The sequence below is a fragment of the Archocentrus centrarchus genome, chromosome 6, assembly GCF_007364275.1.
Source record: "Archocentrus centrarchus isolate MPI-CPG fArcCen1 chromosome 6, fArcCen1, whole genome shotgun sequence".
Taxonomy (NCBI): Eukaryota; Metazoa; Chordata; class Actinopteri; order Cichliformes; family Cichlidae; genus Archocentrus; species Archocentrus centrarchus.
The window spans coordinates 21,400,707-21,414,437 of NC_044351.1; the positions used below are offsets into that span (position 1 = coordinate 21,400,707).

At 40.7% G+C, this 13,731-nt stretch overlaps 2 protein-coding genes across 3 annotated transcripts in view; both read left to right on the top strand.

Moving 5' to 3' along the window:
• The window catches only part of otogl (otogelin-like), a 29,546-nt gene extending 28,656 nt beyond the window's left edge, over positions 1-890 (top strand). The window contains exons 56-57 of the mRNA XM_030731504.1: positions 145-224; positions 365-890. Coding sequence (XP_030587364.1) covers positions 145-224; positions 365-565 — 281 coding nt within the window. The 3' untranslated portion in view covers positions 566-890. The remainder of the gene's footprint in view (positions 1-144; positions 225-364) is intronic.
• A 994-nt stretch (positions 891-1,884) lies between these two features.
• ptprq (protein tyrosine phosphatase receptor type Q) overlaps positions 1,885-13,731 on the top strand; it is a 62,797-nt gene continuing 50,950 nt past the window's right edge. The window contains exons 1-19 of one of the 2 annotated variants that reach the window (XM_030730562.1): positions 1,885-2,290; positions 2,478-2,597; positions 2,703-2,847; positions 2,943-3,227; positions 3,343-3,560; positions 4,258-4,438; positions 4,629-5,003; positions 5,101-5,403; positions 5,770-6,066; positions 6,182-6,481; positions 8,908-9,038; positions 9,359-9,488; positions 9,561-9,714; positions 9,900-10,006; positions 10,295-10,392; positions 10,805-10,973; positions 11,065-11,325; positions 11,458-11,618; positions 13,200-13,311. In XM_030730562.1, coding sequence (XP_030586422.1) covers positions 2,246-2,290; positions 2,478-2,597; positions 2,703-2,847; positions 2,943-3,227; positions 3,343-3,560; positions 4,258-4,438; positions 4,629-5,003; positions 5,101-5,403; positions 5,770-6,066; positions 6,182-6,481; positions 8,908-9,038; positions 9,359-9,488; positions 9,561-9,714; positions 9,900-10,006; positions 10,295-10,392; positions 10,805-10,973; positions 11,065-11,325; positions 11,458-11,618; positions 13,200-13,311 — 3,592 coding nt within the window. In that variant the 5' untranslated portion in view covers positions 1,885-2,245. Of the gene's footprint in view, positions 2,291-2,477; positions 2,598-2,702; positions 2,848-2,942; positions 3,228-3,342; positions 3,561-4,257; positions 4,439-4,628; positions 5,004-5,100; positions 5,404-5,769; positions 6,067-6,181; positions 6,482-8,907; positions 9,039-9,216; positions 9,249-9,358; positions 9,489-9,560; positions 9,715-9,899; positions 10,007-10,294; positions 10,393-10,804; positions 10,974-11,064; positions 11,326-11,457; positions 11,619-13,199; positions 13,312-13,731 lie in introns of those variants that run through there. The other variant, XM_030730563.1, reaches the window with a different exon arrangement.

Genomic DNA, 13,731 nt, shown 5'->3' on the forward strand with positions numbered 1-13,731 from the left:
TCATATGTTATAAAAAAAAAATCTAAAAAAGGTATGGTGGGTTAGGGATGTATTGTTACTCTGAGATTGCTTATAGTTCTTCCTGAGAGTTACTCTGGAAGAAATATAGTGTGGGTGTTTTATTTATGTGTGAAAACCTTGTAGGTAAAGAGGATGGCAGGACATGTAAGCGTGTGGCCATTCGGACTACCATTAGAAAGGACGACTGCAGGAGCAACGCACCGGTGAGGGAGAAAAGAGATATTCAAGTGTGAAAATGAGGAGGCAGAGTCTGTGCAAATAGAATTTTAAATAAATTTGACTAATTCCGATTATGTGTTGTTTAGTAAAGGCCCCCCCTGTCAATATGCTTTTCCTCTTACAGGTTACAGTGTATTCCTGTGATGGGAAATGCCCGTCGGCCACCATATTCAACTTTAACATCAACAGTCATGCCAGATTCTGTAAATGCTGCCGGGAGAGTGGACTGCAAACCCGCTCCGTCACACTCTACTGCTCTCGCAATGCCACGGTCGTGGAGTACAACTTCCAAGAGCCTCTGGACTGTTCGTGCCAGTGGAACTAAAAACAACTGAATGAGAGCGAGACAAGAGAATGTATAAATAACTGGGTGGGGTTGAGGGATATCTGAATATTATTTTACTAATGGACAAGCATGAAAAGCAGCCATGTTTTTTTTGTTTTTTTTTTGTCTTGAATATACTTTGCAACACTGACTTTGAGTCATAGTTGTAACTAAAATATATGAAAATAACTGAATTAAGTGGGAGCTTGCTTTAAAAATAGCTTTCTTGCACTTTAGTCTGATTTTCTTTAAGTCCTGCAGTCCCAGCCCATTCAGCTTCTAGTGCTTTCAGCTGATGGTACCATAAGCCTTTTATCCTATAGTATATGAACTTATTTCCACGTTTAAAAAAAAAATAGATGTTGTGTTCAAACACTGTATATGAATTTTGGTTTGTCTTAGAAGATTCATTAAGCCTTTTTGCTTAGCTTTCTTAGAAATGCTGAATTTCTTTTTAAAATGTGATTTTTGCCCTCTTTTTTGTTCTTACAGTAAAGTAGTTTAATAAAAGATTTAACAGTGCTGTTGTCTAAATGATTGCAAGACTGACTGTCCTCATGACCTACAATGTTTTTATACTCCCTTCCACGTTCTCTCATTAAACCTTTATTACACACACACAAACATCCAGGTTCAGCATTAATAGTGCTGACATATATTTATGTTTCACTTTTTAGAGGTTATTGCTGAGTGGGAGTCACCTCTTCACAACAGAACCCCTTAGTAGTCTCAGCTCTTTGCCTGTCAATCATTTCTCCCTTTCACATTCCTGTCATTCCACATGGGCCAGTGCTCCCACCACACCCGGCTTCAGAGCCAAACCATTCTCACCACTGCAATGCTCGGAGCAATTTGCAGCACATGCTTATTTTAGAGGTTAAATAAAGTCATGAAAACAGCCATGAACTGTCTGCTCTGACTGAGTGGCTGGCCGTTACTCCAGAGGCGTGAAGTATGGCCGCTTTGCCCTGTGAAGACGTCTCAATTGCTCATAAAACCCCACCACATCTTCTTCGCCTCAGTATGCCCCACATCTCCATCGCCCCACTTCTCCTCTCCTCAGGAGCCCAGCGCTGGAGTGGCCATGTGCCCAGGGTTGTCATGGTAAAGTGCTCTTATCCCGACAAAGGGGCAGAACAAATTGGGTTGAATTAATACACCCACAATCTCTCTCTCCCTCGCTCTCTCTCTCCCTCGCTCTCTCTCTCTCTCTCCCTCGCCACCCCCCCCAACCCACACGCACACACGCACAGGAAGACTGCCTCCTTCACTTAAAGCTTGCTTCTCGAGGAAACTTTGGCTTTGAGTGCGCGCTAAATTCAAAGTCTTGGCTCTGCGTAAACGTGAAGTAAACCTATAGAGATTCCCCTAGGCCTTAACATGTCGAGGCAGCTGTAACCGAACTGAGTAAAACTTTGAAAGTTTCACAAAAGAAATTCCAAAACGTTTCAACCCGTTAACTTTTCTTGTTCTTCAGTTTTGCGTCAGCGACCAAAATAGTTTGGGACTTTCCACAACTGATGTTTACGCACAGCTGTCTTGGATTTTCTTTTTGTGCAACCAATGGCTGAAGAGAGGAAGGATCTGTTGCGTCTGGCCGTGGAAGTGACTGCATGTATCCATGTGAATCAGTGACGGACTCCTGGAAGGTGTGCTAAATGAGATGGATTGACATCCCCAATGGCTCAAACACAGCGTCTGTGGTTACTAGCAAGTTTATGTCAGGTAAGATATACCTGCACATTGTCAGTTCATCTGTAAAGAAGTTAATACTACTTTCTGTGTCTTTTAGGTTCAGTTATTTTTCAACCTGCATCAATAATATTTAATTTACATGGTACATAGCAATTTCGGACACACTTTTTAGTGCTAATTATTCAGCAAACATTCACTCTCACTCCTTTTTCCACAGGTGGTCTTGCTGACCTGTGAAAAACATTCAAACCCCGTTGAGGTTGAAGTTGTATTTCAGGCCTCCAGTCAAGCTCCAGACAGCTACACAGTCACCTGCAGACCTGCGAGTAACCATCTGGTAAGAACAGTGGTAATGATAAAAAAACGGCAGTAAAAATCGTATTAAGTTTTGTTTGTTTTCATAACGTTTACTCTGTTCTCGTTTTCTGTCACATCTTTGCAGGTGTACGTGGAGCTCTTCAATCATTCAGTATGCTCCCATCACTGCAAGATATCATTGAAAATGGCTGAGGATCAAAAGGGGTATAACATCACACTGAGAGCCAGCAGGAGTGACGCCTTGCTCGAGACAAAGACCTTTCACTTCCGTGAGTGTCTATGAAGTCTGAGTCCATACACCACATATTACATTTCAGTCATGTTTGATAATGTTAACAGTTCATCCCTTGTTGTGTCTCAACAGGTCCCGTGTCCCTGTCCTCTTTTAATGTATACAGCACAACCACTACCGCCCTCCTGACATGGAAATTTCACAGGCAGCAGAGCCTGTCCACCATAAGCCTGTACAATACACGCACAGAATCTGTCATGCACATCTTCAACATAAACTCCTCAGAAATACAATCCCAGTATACAATGAAAGGTCTACAGCCGGGCACACGCTTCAAGGCCAAAGTCACGGTGACAACATACTTCAAACAGTTTAATATGACCTTGAAGCAGAGAGTCAGAATTCTTCTGGAAACAGGTATTGTAGACATTAGTAATCCTGTGATTGTGTGACCACAGCTCACTTATTAACCTTTTAAAGTGACTGCAGATGGGAATTTGTGTTCTTGGTTGATTGAAATGTCTGTTTCCAGCTCAGTGCATACCTAGCTGGATGGCTTTTGGGAGAAGCTGCTACACTGTGAGAAGAACAGGCTTGACCTGGAGTGGTGCACAGCGTAGCTGCTCAGACCTGGCAGTTGGAAGTCACCTGGCTAACCTTAAGATCCTGGAAGATGTGTTTTTCATATCTTCTTACCTACTGTCCCAGAACAACCTGCTGCTGCTATGGACTGGACTTAATGACCAGCAGGTAGCCTTATTACAGATGAACTTTTTATTTATCTTATCTTTTTTTTTAAAGCATGTTAATTCTATCAGGGTGAGCCCTGATGAATAGCAGCATTTATTATTGCTTTATTTTTTGTTGTTGTCTTATTAGAACAGTGACCAACGATCACATTTGAGAATTGTCATGAGTTTCTAAGCACATAGTACTTTAGAGAGGACTGTCTAAAAAACATTTTGATTAAATACATTGAAAATCATAACTTTCATATCCTCAAGGGTTAAGTGGTTGTTTAATGTGCTGCAGGACATTAAATTTAAACATGTCCTGCTGTATAATTAAACTTTCCTGAATAACAGATTTCTGCATTTTAAATTAAACTCTGAGAAGAAAAAAAAAAACCAAAGTTTTTGCATTTAAGTAATTATGAATATGCTTTTATGAAGAAAAAAATCCTAGCCAATATGTAAATTTATTTGAAATATACTTAGCAAGTGAGGCATAATGAAAATATTCCTGGTAGGATTTTTCTAAAGTTTTGTTAAAATAATTTAGTTAGAAAACTTCTGCAAGCCACCATTAAGAAGTTGGATATAATAAAATAAAAAGTTGTTCACTTTGACAAAGTGTCTCTGCAGCAGTTGCTCTTCAGAGGGAAAGCTTGTTTTTCATGCTTAAACTGCATGTGGCTGGTGATGTCTGCCTCTTTCTTGCCCTACAGGAGGAGGGCCGGCTTCTCTGGTCTGATGGCTCATCATATAACCGAACAAACACTATGAAGTCTCTGCTGCCAGCCAACCAGACAGACTGCTTTGCCTTTCAGAGGAATGCCACAGGGCTGGGATACTTTTTCACTCCATTCTTCTGTAACATCCCCTTACCTTACATCTGCCAGTATCAAAGTAAATAACGTGTGCACTACAGCTTTATTAATAAATAACTTGTAGGTAATTATATAATTCGGAAACGTCACAACATTTCACTTGTGATGTTGTACAGCACTTACAGATTCAAACCATGTAATCTGTGGGTGCTTCTGTCACTCATTTTTCTTTTCAGGTTTTTAAGATATTGTTTCTTTCTCTTTTACAGCACCTTTAGCTCCTGCCTCATTCTCATTTGACTTGGTTCAGGTGACAGAAGACCAGGTAGAGCTTCGTTGGAGTGATCTCTCACTCTATAACTCACCCGCTCTTTCATCATTTGAGGCATTCCTGCAGTACCGAGAGGAGGAATATGGAGAGTGGGATCAAGGTGAAAAAGATAGGCACATGAAGCAAGATGACAAAATCGGGACAAAGAGCCGGAACAGTGTTAAAAAAATTGTCAGGGTCCCCATTTCAATTTCCTCTAGAGGTGTAACTTTAGCAGGTTTATCTCCAGGAAGCATTTACTCTTTTACCCTTCAAGCCTCTCACCCTGCTGGCTTCACCTGGAGCTTGGGACAAACACAAATTGCATACACTAGTGAGTCAGCTGACAACCCACCACATACAGTACATAAGTCACAGAAGGTTATACTAATCGAGGCTGACTTTGAATATTTACACTGTCTTTCTTACAGGACCTCATCCTGCTCAAAATATCACTGTTGGCCCCATTACAGCCAGTCATATTCACATTCACTGGATGCTGCCTGATGCACAGTATGTGGCTGGATGGACTTTTGTTGTACGATATGAGGACATGTCTTCAAGACAGGATGGTGTAGTTGGCATGACCAACATTTCCAAGTCATCCGGGTTACAGTCTTACACTGCGGTAATTGGAGGGCTGGAATCTCACAGGAAATACAGGATTGAAGTGTACACAGTTGCCCAGCATGGGATAGGGAGCTGTGGACCGGCGACTCTAATTGTACAGACTGGTAAGCATGTATAGATTTGATTCTGTTTTTAAAGAAAGTTTCTAAAAGCTTGTACTACAGTATGTACTCCCATGCACCATGCTCAAACTAAGTTTGCATTCTAGCAGTGGTCTTGTAATATTTTACTGTAGAGTTTATTTGTGATTGCTGCAAATACTGCAAAAATAAGGCAAAATGAGCATATGGAGACTTAATAATCAGAAAATAGTTATACTATGTATTGCTTGCTCATGTACGTAGCCTTTAAATTTGTCCAATTTACTTAAATTTTGTTGTGAAGTGGAAGACACTTGGTGGTGTGAATGCCACATGATGTGTAACTCTTTAACCACTGTTTTTCAAATAATGCCTATTTGTACCTCTTAGCGGTGAAGGCTCCCAGTGGCCTGGTGGTGCTGAGCACTAGGAACAGAAATCTGACTGTCTGCTGCAACAATCCACCCAGTGATCCTCCAGATGGTTACTTTATCACATCCCACCCTCTCAACAGTCCCACGGCTACTTTGTTGTGGCTAAACCAGACCAGCTCAGATGCATTCTGGGTAAACGGATCCATGTGTTTTAACTTGGGCACATTTACTCCTGGTCAGACTTATGAAATTGGAGTTGTTGCTGTGAGCGGAAATGACAGGAGCGAGAGGTCTAGCGTCATACACACCACAGGTAAGAGAAACAATAAAAGTGTCCAATGAGATGTATTGCAGTTTATTTTTTTTATTATTGTTTACCTGGCTATTGCTCTGTCTTTGTCTCTTTTTGTCTATCTTTGTGTATATAGCTCCAATGCCAGTGCAGATAGCAGTGCCTGTCTCAGTGGGTACAAGCTATGCACAACTGTACATCCAGCATCCACAGCTTGGTCTGATGGATGGGGTAAAAATATGTGCATGTCCTGGAGAGTGGGACACTGTTTGCAAGGGATTGTGCAGCTCTGTGTGTGACTGGTACTCCCTCCCTGCTCACGTTCATCTTGTAAACTTTAGCAACCTCACTCCAGGATCACAGTACCAGCTCAGTGTGCACAGCATGAGCCAAAAGCAGATGGGACCGCCGTACTACAGCCGCCTCTTTACAACACGTGAGTCATCGCTGTCAGTACTAGCATATACTAATGCATGCACTACTCAGAGTGCCAGTAACAAGAACTGCATTTAAACTGCTTCTATCTTGGAGGTGTCAGAATGATATGAGCAGCTCCACTATGCTATCTTAATAAAAGTGGCCTTAAAACACCAGTATTTATGCTATTTCACATAACTAAGAACACATTAGTCACATACAGTCCAGATGGTAGGCAGGTATACGTGTTTTTGTTCTTCAGGTGCTATGCTTTAGCAAATTCAATTTGAATCAAATAATGGATAAGGCCTATAAAATGTCATCACAGCTTTAATTTGAGTAAGCTTACTCAAGCATAGAAAGAACTCTTAAGAGCTACAATATATCACTTTTGATTAAAAGTGCCTATTTTGCGGTGGTAGTTGAAACTGCAACATTAAGAGTTGATGTGCAAAATAGGCGAGGACTGATTGAGAGAGCTGCCCTTCAGACTGAGGCAAAGTAGTCTGTAAATATGATGAATAAAGAGATAATTATCCAAATGATGAAGAGAGTAATGAGGCTTAAAGAAAGAAAAAAAATCTATCAGAAAGATGTCGGAGTTGTTATTCTTCCTAAAAATGTACATAAAACTGGAAAATGGCACATAGCCCGTATGACTCTACAAACAAGTGTTTTGGATGATCTAAAAATCATTTACAGTACATAGTGAAGAAATTCAAAAAGAACCTTTATGTCTGTGCAGAAAGTCAGGAATGCTAATACCTTTGTCAAAGATTAAGAGAAGACCTCAGGGTCAGACCCTCAGAACATAAAACGAGAGGTAAAGCACTGTTAAGCCTGAAAGACAGAAAGGCCACGTTGCACTTAAAATGTCATGGTGGGCGGTGTGGTAGGCAGAGTTTGGACCCAAATGCAGCACTCGGCAGACAGACGTTAACTTGAAGAGGCTTTACTGCTTAAATCCCAGACTGCCTACAAAAACCTCCATGGGGCACAGGCTGAACAAGGAACAGACAAACACACCACCATGACGGGTGCTGCTGACAATGACACGACAAAGAACTGATGAAAACACAGACAATATATACCCAAGGGCTAACGGGAGGAGAGTGGATACAGCTGGGGAGAACAGGTGGACAGAATCACACTAACAAGACCAGGGGAAGCACAACTGAACACACTGTACACGGGACAAGACGCTATCAACATGAGACAGGAAGTGGCAAACACAGAGACGAAGACTAAGACACGTGAGCTTGGCACAAAAGTAAACCAACACGGAGGCACAAAGAAGAACATAGTAATCAAATGAGAATAAACTATGACCAAGCACATAATTCAGACTAAGGAGGCCTGAAAATGCCACCTCAGGCAACACTACAAAAAGGTGCATAACTGAAAACTGCAAACCCATAATGGCCTAAGAAACAAACAGATATATAATAACAGAATTTAAAAGTCCGAAAGAACTATGAGATAAGAAAGGCAAACAAAAAGAAAACTGTAGAATTTATGGTCTGAAGAAACCAAAAAATAATGGATGTCTGCTGATAGATTGCAGAGGTATGCATTGTGTATCAGATCTATAACAAATGTATCAAAATAATCAATTATGCAGTACGAACACAAGTGTAAACATGCAGCCAGTGTAACCAAAGGAGTGAATAGGTTGAATACCCTTAAGTAGCTAAGTCAGTCTCCTGGCTTCTATGCATTTACTGTAACTGTACCAATTCTTCCAGATGGATTGTATGAATCCAGTCATGTGAAACACCAAGCCACTCTTGCTGTGTACCTCACTCAGTAATAAATTGTTGATGGGCCCATGATTGCGATTAGCCAGCCAGAAATTCCTGAGAAGGTACCAAATGTAGTTCTGTGGCTGAAGTTCATTTCCAAATATAAATCTCTTTTTCTGTTTACTGTTTGTGGATGCTGGATGCTTCACCATAATATGGAGAGGGATTTTTTTTTTTTTGCAGTCCTCATTTGGCTTTACTTAAAAGCTGGTTGTACATTTTCATCATCTCATGCAGATTTCAGTAATTCGATTTAAAATTTAATCCATTCTAATCTTGACACGATTTCACTGCTTCTTTTTTTTTTTTGAGATTTTTAGTTATAACATTTAATGATCATAAAACTATGCATCACTGAGGTCATGCTCAAAACTGTAAAGACATTATTATATTGTGTGATAGATATTGTATTGTGATCCCTTTGTGGCAAACCCCATGTCAGGCTATAACACACATTTCCTGAAGAGTTTAGGTTTACTGAATTAATAAAATCTTTAAATCTATTTCTAAAACAAACTTATAATTCATCCTGTGTTTACATAAATTATTAGAACTTTTAATGAGGGTTAAATGTGGCCACTGCTTTCAGTATGGTAGATCAAATGTCATTTAATAGGTTGTAACATATGCTTTGTAACTTCAGGTCTGGCTCCTCCTATAAGAGTGAGGGAAGGTGTGGTGACAGATACATCTGTCGAGTTGCTTTGGGATCCTGCACCAGGACAGGATCACAGCTATGAGGTCATGTGCCTCAACTGTGAACACTCACAGAAGGTAAAAAACAAAACAAAACAAACCTCTTGAAAATGCAGTATGTGAATCTTTTCACCTGTTTAGGAAGCGTATCTACTGAAGCCTGTATTTGATTTCCCAGACGACTTTTCAGTGTCTGGCTGGATAATTAAATCTGAAGTTTTCACACCCACTGAAATAAATTGCCTTCAGTATGGCACTAGTCAGAAGTAGCTTCAGGGGAGACTTATGGTAAACAGTAATGTTTTTATTTATCCAATATTAATGTATGCACTTCTGAAAGAATTATAATTATAAGGGTCTTGGTAAACTTTGTTGCTTATCTGAATTGTGTGCTGCAGGTGCAGAAGGTATTGCATCAGAGCGCAGTGTTTTCAGGTCTTACTCCAGGCTCACTCTACCAATTTGAAGTGCGGACAGAGAAGGAGTCCTTTACCGACAGCTCACCAGTTACCATTAATATTACTGCAGGTAAATACATACATACACACAATCATTTCTTTGTCTTTCTTTTCTGTTAACTATTACTTTTTGGTGTGTCAGCTCCCAGCACAGTGGAGATCTCTCTTGTCAATAAAACAACATCATCAATATGCATTAGTTGGAGTATGATGAGGGGAATGGTGACTGCACTCATCCTGTCGATCAAAAACAGAACCAACACTCAAGAGCTGTCCACATCTTATCAGAAGCCTGGGTCAGTTTCCTTTATTCTTAGCCAGTACACAAATTACTGCAATCATCAGATTGAAGCTTCTCCTTAAAAACACTGATTGCTAAAGCAGTGTATGTGTGTGTGTGTGTGTGTGTGTGTGTGTGTGTGTGTGTGTGTGTGTGTGTGTGTGTGTGTGTGTGTGTGTGTGTGTGTGCGCGCGCGCACAGATTATTCTGCTTCAAGTGCCTTGCTTCTGGGAGCCAATACACAGTTGAAGTTATTACCATCAGTGGGGACAGAAGAAGTAAACCCGCTACTATGACCCTCCATACTAGTAAGTAACATATGTAGTACACACTGCGGTACACACATGTGCATGTGTATAAAAAAAGGAAAGAAAGAAAATAATTTTGAGAGAAATTCAAACTTTTACTTACTGGACTTTTACTTTTAAAAGACCATTTTTATACTGCAGTATTGCTACTTCTAATAAAGAGTCTGAATACATCCTCACTTTGAACCTGTTGGTTCAAAGTGAACTGAACCAGTAAAGCACAAAGGAAGTTTATTTTGCTAGGTGTCAGTATGTGGTGTCAAATGCTAATAAGCATCTTGTCTCAAGCTCCCGAGGTGCCACGAGAAGTCACTCTTTCAGAAGAGGTAGTGACATCTGTGTCTGTCACCTGGAAACCGCCACCAGGACAGGTGATGCAGTACAAGGTGAGACATGCACAGAACTGTATATGTCCAGATGTCATCATGTAGTGCTGTGTTTTTGTCATGTGATTTACAAACACATACCTCAAAATATTGATTGATATGATTGATGGGTAAAAGTATGTCACTTTGGTCAAGTTCTACATTCACCTGTTTGTTACTAAGCGACTGTTGTTGGCACTCCACGGATTTGGTTACTTCAGAGAAATATGACCCCACAGAGCCGCGGCCAGGAAGAATGACCAAGCACATTACAGACACACACAGCAAAAATCCATAATGAGTTATTATTTAAAGTAGAAAAAAAATGAACAATGTTTAAAATATGATAGAAAAAATGGAAATATAATCTGTCATGTTTTTTGCTGTCATTCGTTGAAATGTGATTTTAATAACGGATTTTGTTTTTTCTCAGCTTCTTTTTGGCCTGCTGTCTGCGAACAGGGAGTCATGGATCGAGGTGCTTGTCCAGGGCACAAGTTATGAGTTCAAGGATTTGATCCCCGGATCAGACTATGGGGTCAGCATTCAGAGCGTGCTGGGTTCAGACACCAGTCAGGTGGTCGACAGAGAGTTCAGCACACGTGAGTGATGCAAAAACATCTAGAAACAAACACACGCAGAGTCTGGTGCTTCTTCCCAAACAGGAGACAAAAATTCTAAATTGTGTTTCAGGCCCAGCAGGATTACACAGTCTTTATCTGGATCATGTGACCTCTTCTTCTGCGTCTGTGAGCTGGGACAGTGCACATGGAGAGTTTGATTTCCACAGAGTGAATGTGACCAACACTTCAGTCATGACCACACTCACCATACCCAAGGAGAAGCAGGTTGCTGTGGTTACAGGGTTGCTGGGTGGCTGCAGCTACAACGTGAGCGTTGAAAGAGTGAAAGGAGTGGCGGCAGGCCGCCCTGCTTTTCTGACTGTAACTACAGGTAAATGATATTATAGAGGCTAACTGGTCAACACCTCGACACCATACATGCACTGATGGTGTCTTCATAAATATCAGAAACTTTCTCCACCTCTCTGCTGACACTATTTTTCCCTTTTATGTTCTTCTTGAGTGCCAGCCCCTGTACAAGGATTACGTATCTTGAACATATCTGCATGTGCCTTCTCGTTGCGTTGGGAACAGGCAGTGGGGTGTGTGGATCACTACAAAGTAAATCTGCTACCAAACCAGGGAAAAATCACCATGCAGCCTGCACATGATGGATTCATTCAGGTACACACACATACTAAGTGAAACATGTGCTGCTTAAATGTTAAATTAAGTTAAGAAATGTACCATAACTACAGACACTGGGACAGCAAGACTGTGCAGTTTAACTATTTAGCATCAAAGCATTTCTCATCTCATCAAAGCAGTGTTATGGGTTTGAGTGAAAGTTGCAGTAGAGTTACAGTGTTGAAGAGAAAAAAACTACACAGATAGATCTCTTGTCCAGTCACATACCAGTTCTTACCAGCAGCCAGGTGTCAGTTACTACCACCCCACCCCACCCCACCCCCAAATGTAACCTTACACATCACACCGCACATAGACAGCACACGGAGTTGAGTAATAGAGCTCATTATTTATTAAGTTGCCCTCTTGAGCTCAACCCTGAATCATTCATTTGCTTAAGCAGCTCTCCCAGAGGGAGAGACCAGTGAGAGACTGTTAGCCTTGTGCTAATGAAAGGATCCACTGCCCTTCCTTGTGAAATGCAAAAATTTTGGAATACCTCAAGCGCAAGATCCGTCAGTATTTAATGCCTGGACGACTAACCCTGTAACCTTCGTTAATGCCATGAACCAGCTTCTAGACTCGGAGTCATCCCTGTTCAGCTCGCTGGATTACCTGTAGCCCACTGCTAGCGTTTGTGCACTAATACTGGAAGCAGCTATACTGGTGAGGCCTCTAACCTGCTGTGACTAAACTAAAGCTAACTCGAATACCCAGCATGGCCTTCTTCCCAGACATCCTACTGCTCACGCTCTGCCTGGGCCAGATGCACTCACAGGTAAGAATTGAACACTGGTTATGTGGCTTTTATAAACTTAGTGTACATGTACCTAACAATAACACACTAACCATTCAGACTCACAGTTTAGCTTTGTAAATGAATGCACATACAGTAAGAAAAATTTTAAAGCACCCTTTCTGTTCGTGGCATAATGCTTAATCATTTTGTTGAAAGGTAACATGAGGTATGAGTGTAGCAGCGTGCCATCCAACAGCCTGATGTCACAGATGCTACAACACGCACTGAAGCAAAAAGGCAGCAATGCAGGAAGCTCATCTGTCTCACAGACATGAAAATACAAACAAACGCAACTGCAAGCTGTCATCCTTTCACTAAAACCCACCTTCAAATTGATTCCGCTAAATGAGTAAAGTTATGGTAATTCAGTCACAGGCAGTATAATAGAGTAAAATAATAGAAATGTTTAAGGTTATGGTAGTAGTAACGTGCATGTATTTAGGCTTTTGGATGAATATTACTGCAAAAAATTGAAGAGAAATTGAAAATGTGAGATCAAAGTAAGTTTAAACCTAAACTTACGCAAGCCTAAACAGACAATACAAGGTTTATTATATGTTGCCTAAAAATGTTTCAACAATTGTTAACAATTTTATATTTTTTAGATGTTTTTATAAATCGTGATGTTGCGTAAACTCCCATTTAATTAGGGTGAAGGAGAAACTTCATCAAAGAGAAATAATTGGGAAACAGTGTGTTACATTGCTGATGAGTTTAATATGGTGCAAAGTAGGTTTTCTTTTTTTTTCTTTTTTCTTTTTTTTTTTCGGCTTCCACAGGTTAATGTGGTAAATGTCAGCCCGGGGACACAATACACTGTAACAGTCACAGCAGCCTCCTCTTCCAATATCAGCCCTGGAGTCAGCCGCATGATCAACATGAATGGGAGTGGTAAGACGCACACATACTCTCACAGTTTGTTGTTGTTTGTGTAGGTTTTGTTTTTTTGGGTGTTAAAGTACTCGTCTTGTATTTGGTCACTGTATATACATTACACACACACAGACACACACACACACAGAGGAAAAGGATTTGGCACAGTAGTGGTGTGTGTGCATGTTTGTGTGTACCTACTTTGCTGTTTAATTCCTTTTAGGTAACTTAAGCCTGGGCTTTTGAACCACAGGATGAATGGGTCTGCAGTGAATGTCAGTGAAATGCCACTGCTGTGTAAAGCCTTATTCATCAGGGTTCAGCCTAAAACAGCCTTCAAGCAGGCTCAACACACACACACACAGATACACAAACACTAAGAGGATCAGTCTACAATAGACAACACCATTCTTCAAATGACACTGTCATTTACAGAAT